This window comes from Pangasianodon hypophthalmus, chromosome 18 (assembly GCF_027358585.1).
Source record: "Pangasianodon hypophthalmus isolate fPanHyp1 chromosome 18, fPanHyp1.pri, whole genome shotgun sequence".
Classification (NCBI taxonomy): domain Eukaryota; kingdom Metazoa; phylum Chordata; class Actinopteri; order Siluriformes; family Pangasiidae; genus Pangasianodon; species Pangasianodon hypophthalmus.
In genome coordinates, this window is record NC_069727.1 from 10,429,453 (window position 1) to 10,445,271 (window position 15,819).

At 39.1% G+C, this 15,819-nt stretch overlaps 2 protein-coding genes across 3 annotated transcripts; one reads left to right on the forward strand and one right to left on the reverse strand.

The window, feature by feature from the left end:
• Nucleotides 1–81: 81 nt before the first annotated feature.
• Nucleotides 82–6,627, forward strand: osgep (O-sialoglycoprotein endopeptidase). 2 transcript variants are annotated; one of them, XM_026923615.2, is made up of 12 exons: nucleotides 82–201; nucleotides 1,811–1,930; nucleotides 2,220–2,339; nucleotides 2,433–2,608; nucleotides 2,757–2,852; nucleotides 2,960–3,009; nucleotides 4,481–4,559; nucleotides 5,676–5,741; nucleotides 5,838–5,928; nucleotides 6,034–6,109; nucleotides 6,214–6,312; nucleotides 6,516–6,627. In XM_026923615.2, exons 2-12 carry the CDS (start codon nucleotides 1,816–1,818, stop codon nucleotides 6,553–6,555), a joined length of 1,008 nt encoding a protein of 335 aa, XP_026779416.1. In that variant the 5' UTR covers nucleotides 82–201; nucleotides 1,811–1,815; the 3' UTR covers nucleotides 6,556–6,627. The 2 variants fall into 2 exon arrangements, with proteins under 2 accessions (XP_026779416.1, XP_026779417.1); XM_026923616.3 differs by lacking the exon at nucleotides 82–201 and adding an exon at nucleotides 214–422.
• A 2,426-nt stretch (nucleotides 6,628–9,053) lies between these two features.
• Nucleotides 9,054–14,698, reverse strand: si:ch211-214j24.10 (uncharacterized protein LOC558894 homolog). The gene is made up of 4 exons (XM_026923619.3): nucleotides 14,541–14,698; nucleotides 12,079–12,816; nucleotides 11,749–11,781; nucleotides 9,054–10,445 (listed from the first exon to the last, which is right to left on the reverse strand). The coding sequence occupies exons 1-4, from the start codon at nucleotides 14,554–14,556 to the stop codon at nucleotides 10,408–10,410; spliced, it is 825 nt and encodes a 274-aa protein (XP_026779420.1). The 5' UTR covers nucleotides 14,557–14,698; the 3' UTR covers nucleotides 9,054–10,407.
• Between the last annotated feature and the right edge of the window lie 1,121 nt (nucleotides 14,699–15,819).

Consider the following 15,819-nt stretch of genomic DNA (forward strand, 5'->3'; position numbering starts at 1 on the left):
TTATTAATGTATAAATTGTTCAGAAGTCATGTCTATCTCTTCTAAATAAAATAAATCGACGATTCATTGTTGTCTAAAGCGCTTGATTGAACCGGAGAAAAATTATATTTTGTTCCGGAAACAAGTCGGACACCTATAAATGTTATTATGGTCCTGAAGGAAGCGGTTAGAAGAGGCTGCTAGTAGTGTGGGGGAGAATAGGTAAATACAGATAACCTATTTAAAAAAATAATAATTCACTACATACATAGCTGTGTTTTATACCACATAGCCATGTCGTGTGATGTGTTAAAATGTCGTGTTCGAGGCTAACACACTGCCAACACGCCTGTTTATTTGGGATTGCTGAGGTTGCACATTGCTGCCTAACTTCAGGCTGTTCGACTCCTGAAGACTGGAAGCGACTCTAATTCCGATTCCAGGTGTTGTGACTCGCTCTAGTCTTTTCCACACAATCATTTTCTCCGTTTCCTATAAAACTTTGACTGTCTACAGATGCTTGTGGTGTGGAAAAGGGCACTGGACTAGTCAGACAGTGAAATCTCTCAGTTTACATCTGGGATGCTGGAAACTGAGCTGAATCAAAATGTGTGTGCAGAGTCGACTCTGTCAGTCCTAGTATGAGTTGACAGTCCTAGTATGAGTTGATTTCCTATCATATGCAAAGCTTTCTTGTAAAATGGTGAGAGGGTTTGGATAAGGGTTTCATGGGGTGAACATATTATGCCAGATGTAATGTGTAATGGTTGTAATAAACATTTTGTAAAGAGTCACTCATTAATATATGATACATACTTCATTTACAGATGTACACTATAAGGCCAAAAGTTTGTGAACACTTGACCATCACACCCATATGTGCTTGTTGAACACCCCATTCAGGATTCATTCCCCCCTTTGCTGTTACAATAACCTCCACTCTTCTGGGAAGGCTTTCCACTAGATTTTGGAGCATGGCTGTGGAGTTTTGTGATCATTCAGCTACAAGAGTAGTAGTGCGATCAGGCACTGATGTTGGTGAGGAGGTCTGAGGTGCAGTCAGTGTTCCAGTTCATCCCAAAGGTGTTCAGTGGGGTTGAGGTCAGGGCTCTGTGCAGGACACTCGAGTTCTTCCACTCCAACCTTGGCACACCATGTCTTCAATGGGCTTTGTTATGCTGGGACAGGTTTGGGTCTCTTACTTCCAGTGAAGGAAATTGTAATGCTACAGCATACAGAGACATTCTATACAATTATGTGCTTCCAACTTTGTGGGCAACAGTTTGGGGAAGAACCACATGGGCGTGATAGTCAGATGTCCACATACTTTTGGCCATATAGCATATTTCTCAATCAAGTAATCGGGGGCTTCCTCTCAGAAAATGGATTTTATACGCATTACAGATTTTAAGAGCTGTGTCATAGTCATAAGTATGTGTGTCACTATCGGTGATTAGAATTAGCAAAGTAAAATTCACTTGCAGGGAATTTGACTTAGCAGTTGCTCCATTATCACAGATTAAATTGAAACAAAGCAGTGAATTAGAAACAAGTACAGGGAATAAGTTAAAAATAGGATAAAATAAAATACGAGATATACATTGCACAGCAGTTTGCACTAGCTGTGAAAATTATAAACCTGACTTCACTGCTATTGTTAAATCGAAAGTTTCATTAATGCATTCATTCATTCAACTTAAGTTCTCACCTGTTTTAGTTTTTTTGTAATCTGCCCCACCTATAACGATCAAGCTGTATAGCCTTACAGTAAAGGTGCAATGTTATAGTTGGTGTAATATTTGTAATCTTTTTTAAAATTCTGTTTCCACAGGAGCCATGACGGTGGTTATCGGTTTTGAGGGCAGTGCCAATAAGATTGGCATAGGGATTGTAAGGGATGGGGAAGTGTTGTCAAACCCTAGGCGTACCTATATTACTCCACCTGGCCAAGGTAGATAAATTGGCATGCTTCTCACAGTGAGTAAGCTGTGCCAGTTTTAAATTTCTATATTACAAGAATGATCTAACAGTTTATACAATATTGTCACAGTATTCAATTATAACAATAACAATACAGTGTCTACCAAGTATCATTATATATTGTATATAGAATAGCACGAAGAATAATTCTTTAGTGTCTTCTGCTGACAATATGTGTGTTAAGAATTCATCTCATAAACACAAAACTTACTGTTCCGTGAACAGAAATAGTGATCGATTGTGAACTAATGTCCTCTTAGGTTTCCTCCCAAGAGAAACAGCCAAACATCATCGTGGTGTTATCCTAACTGTCCTCCAAGAAGCACTAGATGAAGCTGGTTTAAAACCTGCAGATATTGACTGTGTAGCATACACCAAAGGTAATTGTCTAAAATCTTTAGAAGTGGTCATTTTCGACACCACATGTTAACAGTGCTTCTGTCCTCATTTCTGTTACGTGATTACATGTCCAGGGCCAGGGATGGGCGCCCCTCTGGTCACTGTGGCTTTGGTGGCCAGGACAGTTGCACAGCTTTGGGGAAAGCCATTAGTGGGAGTGAATCACTGCATCGGGCACATCGAAATGGGCCGACTGATCACGGGTGCTAATAACCCCACTGTGCTGTATGTCAGTGGTGGTAATACTCAGGTAGGAGTTATACATTGCCCTGCTACATTCATATACATATCTCCTTATTACCTGTAGTTAAAAACAGCAGAGTGAATATGGCAGTACTTGTGGTACATACTGGCTCATTAAAATTTCAAGTTTACGTTTTGTCCTTGGTGTCCCATAGGTGATCGCGTACTCTGAAAGACGATACAGAATTTTTGGGGAAACAATAGATATTGCTGTGGGAAACTGCTTGGATCGGTTTGCCAGAGTCATCAAGGTCAGCATTTTTAGTATATTTTTTCCTTCACAAGCTGTTTTTTTGGTCATTGAGAGGTATTTATACATTATCACACAGTTATTTACATTCCCTTCCCCCACACACAGATATCGAATGACCCCAGTCCTGGCTACAACATTGAACAAATGGCAAAGAAGTAAGTGTAGATACAGAAGCGTATCATGATCACTTTTCAGTGTTTTGTAATGTAATAATCATTACTAAAGGGTGCAGTGCTAAAAGCTTAAAGCACTATCGCAGTGTTGAAAACATCTTGTAGTTGTGTCTTAGCTGATCAGCTGGCAAGACCCATATATGGATCCAGAAAGAAACCAATATATCAGTTTTATTTATATTTAGATTTTTGGTGCAGCAGGTAGCACTGGTGCCTCAGAGCACCAGGGTCCCTGGTTCGATGGTGCACACAGCTTACTGTCTGTGTGAAGTTTTCCATCTTCTCCCTGCGTCCCACCAACCAAAAACATGGATTGGCTACATGAATTGCCCCTAGGTGTGAATGAGTCTGTGAATGTGTGTTGGACTGGCGTCACATCCAGGGTGTATTCCAACATCATGCCCAGTGTTCCTGGAGGAGACTCCAGATCCACCACAACCTTGACCAGGATAAAGCAGTTTCTGAAAATGAATGAACAAATACTATTCTTGGTCTGGGACAATAACATATTTCACCTTTTAGCATGCCCATCATGTGGCACTCTAATTAATTTCAATTGCATTCAAGGTAAAATAATATTTTGACTGATATAAAGAAAACAAAGCCATTTAAAAAAATATATATATATATATATATGTAAGCAGTGCCCCATGTATCAAATCAGTATGAAAGTGTTGTGTCAAGCAGATAGCATATTACACACTGAGGAGTTTTACAAAAATGTATAAATATTTATGAATGTATAAACAGCACTGTTATACAGTATGTAATACATTATATCACAGTGCTGTTGAATTCTTGAATCTGATTGGTCAGAAGATGTTGATTCATTTTCTGTACCAGCAGCTCTGACAGCTGTAATTCCAGTCACGGGTTAATATTAATGCTCTTCTTCGTACATGTTATCATTTCAGAAATAACAGTTTACACAGGGTCTTGTATTGCAGATGCTCCAGGCAAACAGATGTTTAAAAAAACATTGCTGACTGGTAATAGTTGATATGGTGAACATTTCTGCAAGGAGACGTTTATTTATCATTTATGGAAGAAGTCTCTAGTGTCAGTGCTTTGTAACAGTCAGCAGTAAAGCTGTAACTTTAAGTTTTCCGACATGGGAAAGTCTTCAGGACAGAGGGCATTTTTTTGTCTTAATCACTACAAGAGAGGGAATAAAGAGAGGCTGGTTAGAGAATGTCTGTTTATAGCTGTAAGTGACCAAACTGAAGTGATGACAAGAACTTGTTTTTCAATAAATTAAAAAAAAATGTTAGCATTCTGTGGTATAAGTGGAATAAAACACTTCAGAATGTGTGTTGTTAATATTATTGCGTGTCCTGTAAGAACATTACCTGTTGTGTTTTTTTCTTTACTTCATATATTGCTTATTTTAGCACTATGATTATTGGTCACTTCTAGGTTTTGGTTTATTGACCGGATTGTTTTTCTTTTTAAGGGGCAAGCAGTATATAGAGCTTCCATACACAGTGAAAGGAATGGACGTTTCTTTCTCTGGGATTTTATCGTACATTGAGGTAACTACAGTATATCTGTATTTAATTGGTGTATTGGTATTGGTGTATAAAAAGTTAATGTTATTTCAGCTTTACTTAGAATCTCAAACCTGCAAGCAGAATAGTGAGTGGCTGCAGAAATCTTGGCCTGAACAATAATTTTTTACAGATTCAGGCTGTGCACATTAGAATTATTGGCACCTATCTAGAGAACAGGCAAGAATATACACAGTGATTCGAATTGTCCACTCGAACAGTTAGAGACACTACATACCATTCTGTAACACAAACTCATGGTCAGTAGAACTGCTTTTTTGAAAGAAAGAACATTTCTTTATAATAATATTATATAATATTTTCTGTGAAACTCATGACAAAATTAATTAACAACCCTACACACTTTTAAATAAATTGTTAGCCTTGAAACAACGTTGTCTTTTCATTTTTAATTGCTCTGCCTAACCAAATTGTCTTCCATCGCCATGGAGAAAACTAAAGAGCTTTCATCAGATGGCTACAGACTTGCACAAGTCATGTAATACCTTATAATGAAGTTCATAAAAGGTCAAGAAGTCATCAGTATGATTCCTCCATATTTAACTTCCCCAAATGTAAAATGATCGCATTTAAACTTAGACGGTTTAATCACATTTTATTGGCTAACTGCTGCTTTGGTGAGAAACAGATTTAACAGATCGGGATCATGCATTTTTCCCCATTTGTTTTTTGAAAACTAGCTACACTCTGCACATAGGGATATTGACATGAAAGCCACTGAAGTGCAGGAGGTGAAAAATACAGATAGATCTGGTTTGTGTAATTTCCTCCCCTATTACTAACATGTTAATAATTTTTCAGTAGAACTGTCAATACATATTAAATATAATCCTATGCCTATTCATGTAAACAGCGTCTTAAATAATTAAAAGGCAAATTCTGAATACTATCTGGCACCTAAAATACGTGCGGCAATATATATAAAAAAAACCCAATATAATTGTACAGATCATGTGGTGATTTTATTTAGGAAATGTACTCACCCCTCACCCCTGAAAATAATTCCAGGCTACGACTCTGTGTATATTATGTTTTTTAATGAGAGTATTTGTCTGATATTGATTTTTTGTTTTAATCTAGGAGATGGCACACAAGATGTTGAGTTCTGGGCAGTGCACAGCAGAAGACCTGTGCTTTTCCCTTCAGGCAAGGACTGAATTCCTCTTCCTGACATAAAAGTGAGACACTGAAATATTTCTGGATGCGTTTATTTAACCTGGCAGAACTCTCTCTGCTCTGCAGGAGACAGTCTTCTCTATGCTGGTGGAGATCACAGAACGTGCCATGGCTCACTGTGGCTCCCAAGAGGTCCTCATCGTGGGAGGAGTAGGCTGTGAGTGACCCATTTTCACATTTACACATTTCAGTCATGTCACATGCTCTTATGCGCTTATTGATTGATTTTATTGATTAAGTTGCTCCGTGCTTCCTCACACAGGTAACCTCCGTCTGCAGGAGATGATGGGCGTTATGTGTGAGGAGAGAGGAGCTCATCTCTTCGCCACAGATGAGAGGTGAGATGGTGGCTTACTACCAAATGTATTTTACATTTTGTAATGTGTGTATGGGTTTCAATTGCCAAAGCCATGCTACTTCAGTTCTATCAAATACTTGTAAGGTTCTGCATTGACAACGGAGCAATGATCGCACAAGCGGGCTGGGAAATGTTCCGCATGGGTCAGGTAACAGAGCTGTCCGATTCCTGGATCACACAAAGGTAAGAGTTGTTTTGTCCATATTCTACATTCACTGAGCATACACTAGACCAAAAACTGAATAAAATTATATGAAGTTAATTTCAACTACAGATGATTAAACATACTGTATAAGTCAGAGTGGATAACACTAAGTTTAACCCTCAAGGCACTGTATTTTTCTGAATTGTTCAGTAAAGGTGTATTTTATGTTTCTTTTTGTCAGGTACAGGACAGATGAAGTAGAAGTTACCTGGAGAGATTGAGCCATATATCTATTTTGGTTTCAGAGACAGCAGATTTTTTTTTATGTCAAATAAACAAGATTTTGATATGGATACTTTGCTTTTTATTCCTCCCAGATATGATGTGTTCTTGAACTGTCAGATAACTGCTGTCAAATAATTGATTGCAAATCTCTGCACATCACTTTTTCACAGGATTGTTTTGGTTTCCATATTGGTTTAAATCCGCAGCTGCAAAAATGACGAAACGTTAATGCCGTCATTTGCGTGGGAGCATGAACAATACAACTATGTAGTGTCTCAATACTACTGTTTTTCCTCCAAAACTAAAATGTTTCAAATAAGTTGTTAGAAAAGCACCTTTTTTATATATATCTGGTACAAGTGTATAAACTAGTCATTTTCTTTCTGTCGACTGCAGGTGAAATGTATTTATTTATAGTCAGCTGCAGAATTATTGGGTGTTGGGGACAAAATGTCTTTGTGGTTATTTAGTTTAATCTCGCAAACCTTTACTTGAAGTACATTTATTCTAAGATTTTTTTTTTTATGTGACGCATTTATATTGTAATTTTTCAAGTTCACTTAACTGTTTAATGACTCTGAAGCAGCCATCCTTGACTTCCTGTTTCAGTGGTCACACAGAGGCCAAATTCCCTTAGTTGTTCATCGTCATGGGAAAGATTAGACAATACACAAATGAAATGAGACAAAAGTGTGTTGACCTCCATGAATCAGGAGACAGCTACAACATTAGGTCCTAAACTAAGAGGTTTAAAACAATCAGAGCCCAATGAACCTGCCTAGAAGAGGATGCAAGCGTATTTGGGCTCTGTTGTCAGATGAGACAAAAATAGAACTTTCTGGCAACAAACACTCAAGTATGTTAAATATGGTTAATGGGATGTTGAGCTGTTTTTCCTACAAAGGCCCTGGGAACTTTAGGCCTCATTTATCAAACTGGATACGAACAGATTTATTCGTAAATCATTCAAACAAGCGCTTACAGAAAAAAAATATTTCATGAAAATCCTGTAAATTCACAAAAACATTCCTAACCTACTCATGCTCCTGCATGTGTGTAAATTAATGCATAAGAAGGCTGACTAATGTAAACTGCAACTTGATTGACTTCAAATCATATAATTTGCATGGATTACTGCTCTTTTATATCTGGAACATACTGTTGAATTTAAATTGCTTATTTTTATTATGTTATAATTAAAATAATTATAATTATTTTTATTACGTGTATAGCATTTATCAGACGGCTTTATCCAGAGCGACTTACAGAAGTGCTCCGTAGTCTGTATCATAAACACATCCTCATGCTAGTTCACTAGGTCAGGGACTAAGAGTACCACTGAGAACATTTTAGGAAAACCAGTTGTTTGTTAAAGAATATGAAAAATAAAGAAAGTGAGCCAACACAAACCCACAAATTAAGACAAATAAATCTAGTACTTTGATTATGACCAAAAATAGCTGCTGTATTAATGAGCTGCGTCAGGAACTTGCTTTGCACTTTATGGGTGATCAAAAAACACGAGTATGAAGAAAATCAGTGTTTCTGAAACTTGTAAATCTAAAAAATTTTTGTTCAGTTTGCCTTACGGAAACATTTACACACGACTAAAGGATTGATAAATGAGGCTCATTGTTGGTATACATGGACTCAGTGAGGTTTCAGAAGATTTTTAATGAAATGCCAAGACTACAACTGGGTCATGGTTGGATCTTCCAGAAGGACAGTGATCCAAAATGTGTGAAAATTCACACAGAAATGGTTTGAAAACCACACAATCAAGGTTTTGACAGGGCCATCCCAGTCCCCAGACTAAGCCTCACTGAATGAAAACCCCTGAGGCGAGCTGAAGAAGACAGTCCACAAGAGAGGACCCTGGAGGATCTGAAGAGATTATTCATTGAGGAGTGTCTTAGATTGCTTGTTCATTGAGGAGTATCTTAGATTGCTTGTTCTATGTTCTCCAATCTCCTCTAGCATTAGGTATGATATGTGGTTTTGTTGTATAAAATGTACAAGATCAGATACAAGTCAAGAGCTTTGTTAATGTTAATGAGAGAGTTAATGATGTTCACATCAAACATCAGAATGGGGGGCTTCAATCATGGCATGGTTGTTGATGCCAGAGGGGCTGGTTTGAGTATTTCAGAAACTGCTGATCTCCTGGGATTTTCACACACAACATTCTCTAGATCTATACAGAATGGTGAAAAAATCCAGTGAATAGCAGGTCTGTGGTGGAAACTCTTTGTTAATGGGAGAGATAAAAGTATGATCAGACTGGTTCTTGCTTACAAGACTGATATATGGCTACTAAAATAACCACTCTTTACAACCATGGTGAGCAGAAAAGCATCTCAGAACGCACAACACACCAAACCATGAGGTTCATCAGGCTTGTAAAGAGTTTTCTCCTTAAAAATACGTCAGTAGAAAGAAAATGTACACAGTAATCCATTTTGAAGGCATGATGGACATCAAGACAACACTAATGTGTAGTTCCTGAGTTTATTTTCTTCCCTATTAAGTCATCAACAAATAACCAAATCAAAACATTTTAGAGGTGTGGTTTGATCGTATTCAACTTTAGACCTTAGGGAAAACTTGTTGCTTTGAAGATTATTGTTATTGAACAATTGGATTTAGTATCTAAACAGATACATTTGAGAACATCTCACATATCTACATAAAACAAAGCCAACAGTCGTCTGCCTGGCGTCATACTTTAGAAAACAATACACAACAGAATTTTACCCATGATTCATTACCGTATGTGTAGAAATGTAAAGTGACACTGGAAAGTTAAGCTGCAAAAAGTCAAGACAAGCCTAGACACCAGGTTCTAGCATTTCTAAAAATGCTGTTTTACATCCAATAGCTTTAACAAAACACATATTAGAGATTACAGAGCCATGTACCGAACTCGTCACTTCTACATTTTAATAAAATGTTTTTTTGTTTGCTGAAAAGGTGACTGCCCACTTAAAATGCCAACTTCAACACCAACATACTTGAAAAAAAGAACCGGAAATTCTAAAATTGAAGTAACTGTAAACAATTTTAATCAAATTTTAGTAAACACAAGGTTCAAAACCAAAGGTAGCAAGATAACCTGAGTTTTCCCCCCCTTTTTTTTCGGTAAGTACATTTCTCTGCACGTAGTAATAAAAAATAGACAATGGTTTTATACTTTGCTTTTATTCTGCAACACTTCACTTAAATCTCTTCCAGTGCCCCTTTAAAAAGATCTCTATTGTACATTTTACATTCAAGTTAGGGTGGAAATATTTTAAAAACAGCACTAAGAACGGAAATTAGAGCACTGATGCTGACAAAGCATGTCAGCTGTGCCCATGTAAATGCCACCCATGTAAGGTACACACATGATAGGTATGGGACGTAAACACAAAAATAAGAAGACTTCTAAAATTACAGAGGTTCCAGAGAGATGGAGGTCTTCACTGTGAGTACAGAAACACTTTATAATGGGGGAGAAAGAGCAAAACAGTGGGGCTAAAAAGCTACATTAAAGTAAAGTTTTGCCCCTTACAATAAAATTGCCAGATCTTTATAAAGATATTCTATAAAAAGTAAACAGTGTTCTCCACCATGATAAAATAAAGGATGTGTGGAAAGGTCTCCACGCCATGTTAAGTTTTAAGGCATCCATGCATCGGAGACATTTCTTTCTTCATGTGGGGAAGGGGAATTTGGAGTGAAGATGAGTGCAAAGACTGGATGTGTGTCTGTGTGTCTGTGTGTAATTGTAAGTGTGCTAGAGAGAATATAAAGGTGCGTGGAGTACGAGTGTGTGAGGATGAATTAGCCGAAGTGTGCTGTGCAAGCTGCTATGACGAGTCCGTGTACCAGACGACCTTCACAGGATCTGAAAAGACAGAAGCACACATCTCATTCACAATAGAAATACACTCCTGATAGGCAGGGGAAAAAAAATGGTTGGATACACCAAACGTGTAAGCTCTGCATCGGAGAGATGTAGTTTTCTAAAACATCGAAGGAGAAGACAGGACATTCTCTCCACCTTTACAATACTGATGTTATAGAAGCCTGACATATGCAAATTAAACATTCCAACAAACCAGTTTTATCATGCACTGTGAGCTGTCTTACGACATCCGGATTACAGGTAAAGCTTGCGTGGAGGTTTAAATTAAAAACAAATATTAAAGTGGGGGGGACGACACTGAACTGTCTCTATATGATATTACACTTCCACAATGTCCACGGATGTTTACTCAGATATTATTTTGTATCACCAGACCTGCCAACCTTCACACGGTATGCGCAGGAGCTCCGATATTTAACATCAGAGTACGCTAGTACATTCGCCAAAAGAGCAGTTCTTTTTCTCCCCAATAAAACAGGAGGCTAGTAAATCAACATATGAATCTGGAATGACTGACACGGCCACTTTTAACTCTGTAATTATAACAGACACGTCCTGGAAGTCCTGCCCTTCTCCCCATCTCACATGCTCGTGCATGTGAGATCACCCTCGCTTTCTGTCAGGGTAAAAGGAGAATGCTTTGAGTTCATTAACGTGAAATAAAATAGAGCACTGTACAGTACGTTCTGTACAGCTATCATTAGACTGCCACCAGAAATTTTCGGGGAATTTATGAATGAAAGTATTAAATATGCTGGAGTTTTTCCCCCCTTGCCGAGAGATTGTGACGCCCCTTTGTGTGCGATTCCACCGCACAGTAGCTTATTCGCAAGTTCTCAACAGAAACAATAGAAATCTTGAGTACAGATGCAGCACCTGTATGCCTACTCTGTAACATGTGCACGCAAACAGGAGTCGGATTCTGCCAGGCTTCACAGCTGATAAAATCATTACACCCTTCCCTACTCTCCTCAAGCCTGAAATGGTAGAAATGCTTTTTTATCCTGTCAGTTCTGAAAATAAATAGTTTATAGTCTTTTTTTTTTTTTTAAATGGTAAATTGCAAGGAGTGAAAAATCAATATCACACAAGCCTATGAGGCACATCACATTCACAGTTTGTGCTATTTATCCTCGTCATGCAACTCGAGTAAACTCAACTCAACTAAACAGTTGAAACAGTCTTTATTTTGGCCCCTCAGTGATGTAGAACTGGTATAAAGTAGGAAAATATGATAAGACTTGCAAGTTTGTATTTTAAGCGCAGGAGTGAAATTTCTTACCTTCTTTTTGTTTCCTGAAGACTGCACTCCATTCTAGAGAGAGAGAGAGAGAGAGAGAGAGAGAAAGAGAGGAAAAAATTTAGATAGTATGGTTAGACACAATTTTCAAACATTAAGCTCAGGCCATTTAGTAATACTACAAAAAAGTGAAAGCTCGTATTTTGGAGAAATCTGCTACATAGATCAGAATTTTCAGTTTCTAGTTTTTCAGCTAGAGTTCAAACAATAGCAACTTGGCTAAAATAAACACTGTCTCCTATTAAATGTGCGTTATAAAGTGAAGCTGAGCATGATTTCGAGTGAGTGTGTAACAACCCTCACAAAACGCACCTTGTGTATGATACTGCGCGGCTTCCATTAGATGGCGACAGGTGAGCAGCAGCTGTGCAGAATCCTCAGGCTCCTTTGAGCACTGGCTCGGCAAAGCCGCTGAGTTTTCTGAAACCATTTCTCCAGCAACGTGATGAACAATCACAGGTGGACTCTGCTCTGTAACCTCTTCAGCGACTGAAGCGGAGTTCTCCATCACTGGACCATCAGTAATGAAGCTGAGTCCCCACTGATTCTGCAGAAGTGCCCCGATGCCAGGTGGCTCTTCAGCCACGCCCCCAGAGTATCCGCCCGCCTTCACCTTGGAGGCATAACTGACCGCTGGCTGCAGCTTGGCAGGGCTGTCCTTCACCGGGAAGGCGGGAGGAGGTCTGAGCGATGACAAGGTTTCTCCCATCCACCTCTCCTTCTGTGCCTGAGAGGATTTATGGAGTTTTTGACTGGCTCCCTCACGCCGAGGGCCTCTGCCCCTGTTCTGAGCCCTGTGCTCCCTGTTCAAGGATTGTGTGTGAACAGTTCCATGTGAAGATCCTTCATGATGAGGGCTGTTTGATGTCTGATGGGGGGAAAGTGTGTCCACTCTGGCGGCACAGCCACCTCCACCTCCGCCACAGCTGCCAGAGCCAGGGGAAAGCCGCCGGTTCCGGATGTGTGGCTCAGCTTGGGGAGGAGCGACGAGGACGGCAGGGTCACACAACGTGTCAGACTCGCACACGGCATTATTTGACTCCCAGGTACCTGATACAGAAACAGATGCAATTAAAATTTTGTTTGTTTGTTTCATTTTAGAGCATTGTGTCTTGCACAGTGGGTGAGGTTTCATGACATCAAATAGGCTACATGATTTAAGCACCAGGACACAATACAATTCACAAGCATGAGTTAAAGATTAAACAGAAAACAGTGTCCTCCTTAAACCGGCCAATATGCTGACATTTTTCCCACCTCAAAACTTAAGATGCTGTAAGCATTTTACATAAACATGCTGTCCTTATGACTCAACTGTCTTTATGTCCTGGTGTGTGTGTGGAGAAATAAAGTCTGTTACAGCCCATGGGTATGTAATCAGCAACAAAATGTTTCAACATGTTACAGCTGTATTAACCAATGAGGAAACACTGCTGCAGTCCTTCCTGCCTGTCAGTCATTTTGCATGTGACAGGCAGCCCATATAAGGGTGGGCTATAAATGAACAGGAAGTGAAGCTCCAGCATGATGCATGTTAGAGTTATTGATATGGCTGAAGAGGAGCAATGGCAGAAAAAGCTGACCAAAAGTTCAGGTTGTGTTGTTCGACTTGTTCAGTGCTAACCGACAGCAAGTGTGCCACTACTTATCTCAACCATGTTAGTATCAAGAGGTGAAAAAAGACACTCAGATGTACCAGCGAGTACCATGTATGTGTGCGTGTGTGAGAACGTAGCTTATATTGTGGGTGTAGACTTTTGATCCAACCCAGCAGTTGCTTTGCAGTTACAAAGTAGACTCCTGTTTGTTTTGAACATGTACTTTTGCTCTCATCTCCCATCTTTTCTTACAATTGCACTTTGTGTGTTCTGAAGAGGCTGTTATTGAACACAGCATGTAACTACACATAAACAGAGGACCTGCTGCATTAATGAACTGAGGATGAGCTTTGCTTAGTTTTGTTACCTCGAAGTCAACTGTAGTCAGTCCACAGTCCATTAACTTCACCTATTTCCCTCTGTACGAGTTAAAATGGCGCTTCCGAGTAGCTAACTCGTTACCACAGACGCTTCAACATTCACTTCAGTTCAAACTCAAGCTCACTACATACAACCTGCTATGCTCGTTATAAGCAAATCCACCCCTTTGGACATCTTTTTAAAATTATTTTGTTGGAGCAGGGTATCATTAGAAACACAATTTACACTTGTAGATAAAAGAAGAATTTAACAAACGACCTGTTTTAGTGCATGTTGTATTAGGGCGCGCAGGAGTTCTGCGCATGCGCGTAGCTTCACCTAGAAATTTCCTAGTAGCATTAAAGGCGGCCACATTAGCTGAAGAAAGTTCGCCCGACATTTTGTGTTGCTTTGTTTCTTTACCAAATATAATTCAAAAAAGAGATACTTGGGATCTTGACTGTGCCGTGGTAGTGTATAAACGTGCTAATATGCTTAATATTTACAATGGCTAACTAGCTAGCTAGCACAGTACGCAAAGTTCGAGTAACAGAAGCTTAGCCATCATGGCGGATATATAAATATATAGATACAGAAAATAAAATGAACTGGATAATTAAGAGAGTATAAACTAACAGAGTATATAGTCTCTGTTACTCACACGCTTTCGTAAGAAAGTTTCGTAAGACTCGGCTCATTCCGGGCGTTGTTGACTCGAAAACTTTCCAACAATTTGGTGGTTAATGTTTAAAACAAAGCAGACTCACAAAACTACCTACAGCAGGCCGCAGTGTATATAACCAAAAAACGTCTCACCTGTTTTAATATGCATGTCGATGGGTTAAATCTCCGGTTGGTGAAGTGCGTAAGAGGATTATTTGCGGCGTGTTGGTGTGTTGTTTGGCGTGGAGGCTCACTCTGACCGGGTGGAAGCAGTTTAGAGCAAGTTCCGCATTTGGAGGCGCGAAGAGGGGCGGGAAATGCTGCGTTCACGTGTTCTGGAGTCGCCCTGTGCTAAAGTGTTTACGTCGAGGTTTCATAAATCAAATTCTGACTTGTCAAACAGTTTGTTTGCTCGTGTACATTTGCATAGTGTAGTAACATCAGAATGATATATTAATAATGACTGGTCAGGAGTTATTAAACTTTTGACCCCGAATGGACTTTATGAATTATCTGTGACCCCCAAGCCTTGACCACTGTACAGTTCCTGATTTATAATATAGGGCTCCTGTAACATTTGTGCAGAATAACAAACAGACCTTGCTGTTATACGAAAATAAGGGGGTGTGATGTGGCACAACGCACAAGCCGAGTGCCGCTACCCCTCCCAAAGTGTGTTATTCTGCTTATACCAGACTGATTTGCCAAAGATTACAATGTTTAATTTATTAATGAATGACACATCACACATTTTAATGGTTTATAGATATATTTAGTGTTGTGGAAAGTCTGAGAGACAAGTTAATTTCTGTTCTCAATTTCATTATAGGTGCGATAAACAGTCGATCCCTCACCAGCCTTTCTCTCTCTCTCTCTCTCTCTCTCTCTCTCAAAAAAAACCCCGCAGCATGGCATTTTTCAGGGAAACTGGAATTTTTTTTTTTTTTTAACCAAAAAGCATGAACTCCTCCTCTGAAGACTGGGAAACTTTGACTGTTACAAAGCACTTACAACTGAGACTCCTTCCATAAATGTTAAATAAATGTCTCCTTAAAAATCATCACCATAATAAAGATTATACATTGTACTCTTCATCCTCCTCTTTCTTTTCGGCATTCCAAGTCAGATATGGGGTTGTTGGACTGGCCACTGAAGCTGACGGCTCATGCTGATAACAGCAATGGTTATAAAAGTTGGTATGATCTTTCGTGGACCCTTATTTGGATCACAAAGTAGCGGCTTTTTGATTGCTGAGATCTTAGAGTTACTTCCAGCTTTTGAATTCTTATCACTTTCAAAATATGTTCTCATTACTTTCTTTACAAATAGCAGATTTATTCATCCTTCTCTGGCATCCATTCTCTCACTAGACCCTAACATATTGATGTGGTCATTGCATGCTGCTTGTTTCTACTAGCATAGGCATGGAATT

Bases quoted from the DNA above. Each gene is read 5' to 3' on its own strand.
- osgep (XM_026923615.2), top strand. From the start codon at position 1,816: ATGACGGTGGTTATCGGTTTTGAGGGCAGTGCCAATAAGATTGGCATA. The intron at 1,931-2,219 runs GTAGATAAATTG...ATGTCCTCTTAG, and splicing joins TATTACTCCACCTGGCCAAG to GTTTCCTCCCAAGAGAAACA. The intron at 4,560-5,675 runs GTAACTACAGTA...GTTTTAATCTAG, and splicing joins GGATTTTATCGTACATTGAG to GAGATGGCACACAAGATGTT.
- si:ch211-214j24.10 (XM_026923619.3), bottom strand. The intron at 11,782-12,078 runs GTGCGTTTTGTG...CTCTCTCTCTAG, and splicing joins CGCGCAGTATCATACACAAG to AATGGAGTGCAGTCTTCAGG. The intron at 10,446-11,748 runs GTAAGAAATTTC...CTGTCTTTTCAG, and splicing joins CTTCAGGAAACAAAAAGAAG to ATCCTGTGAAGGTCGTCTGG.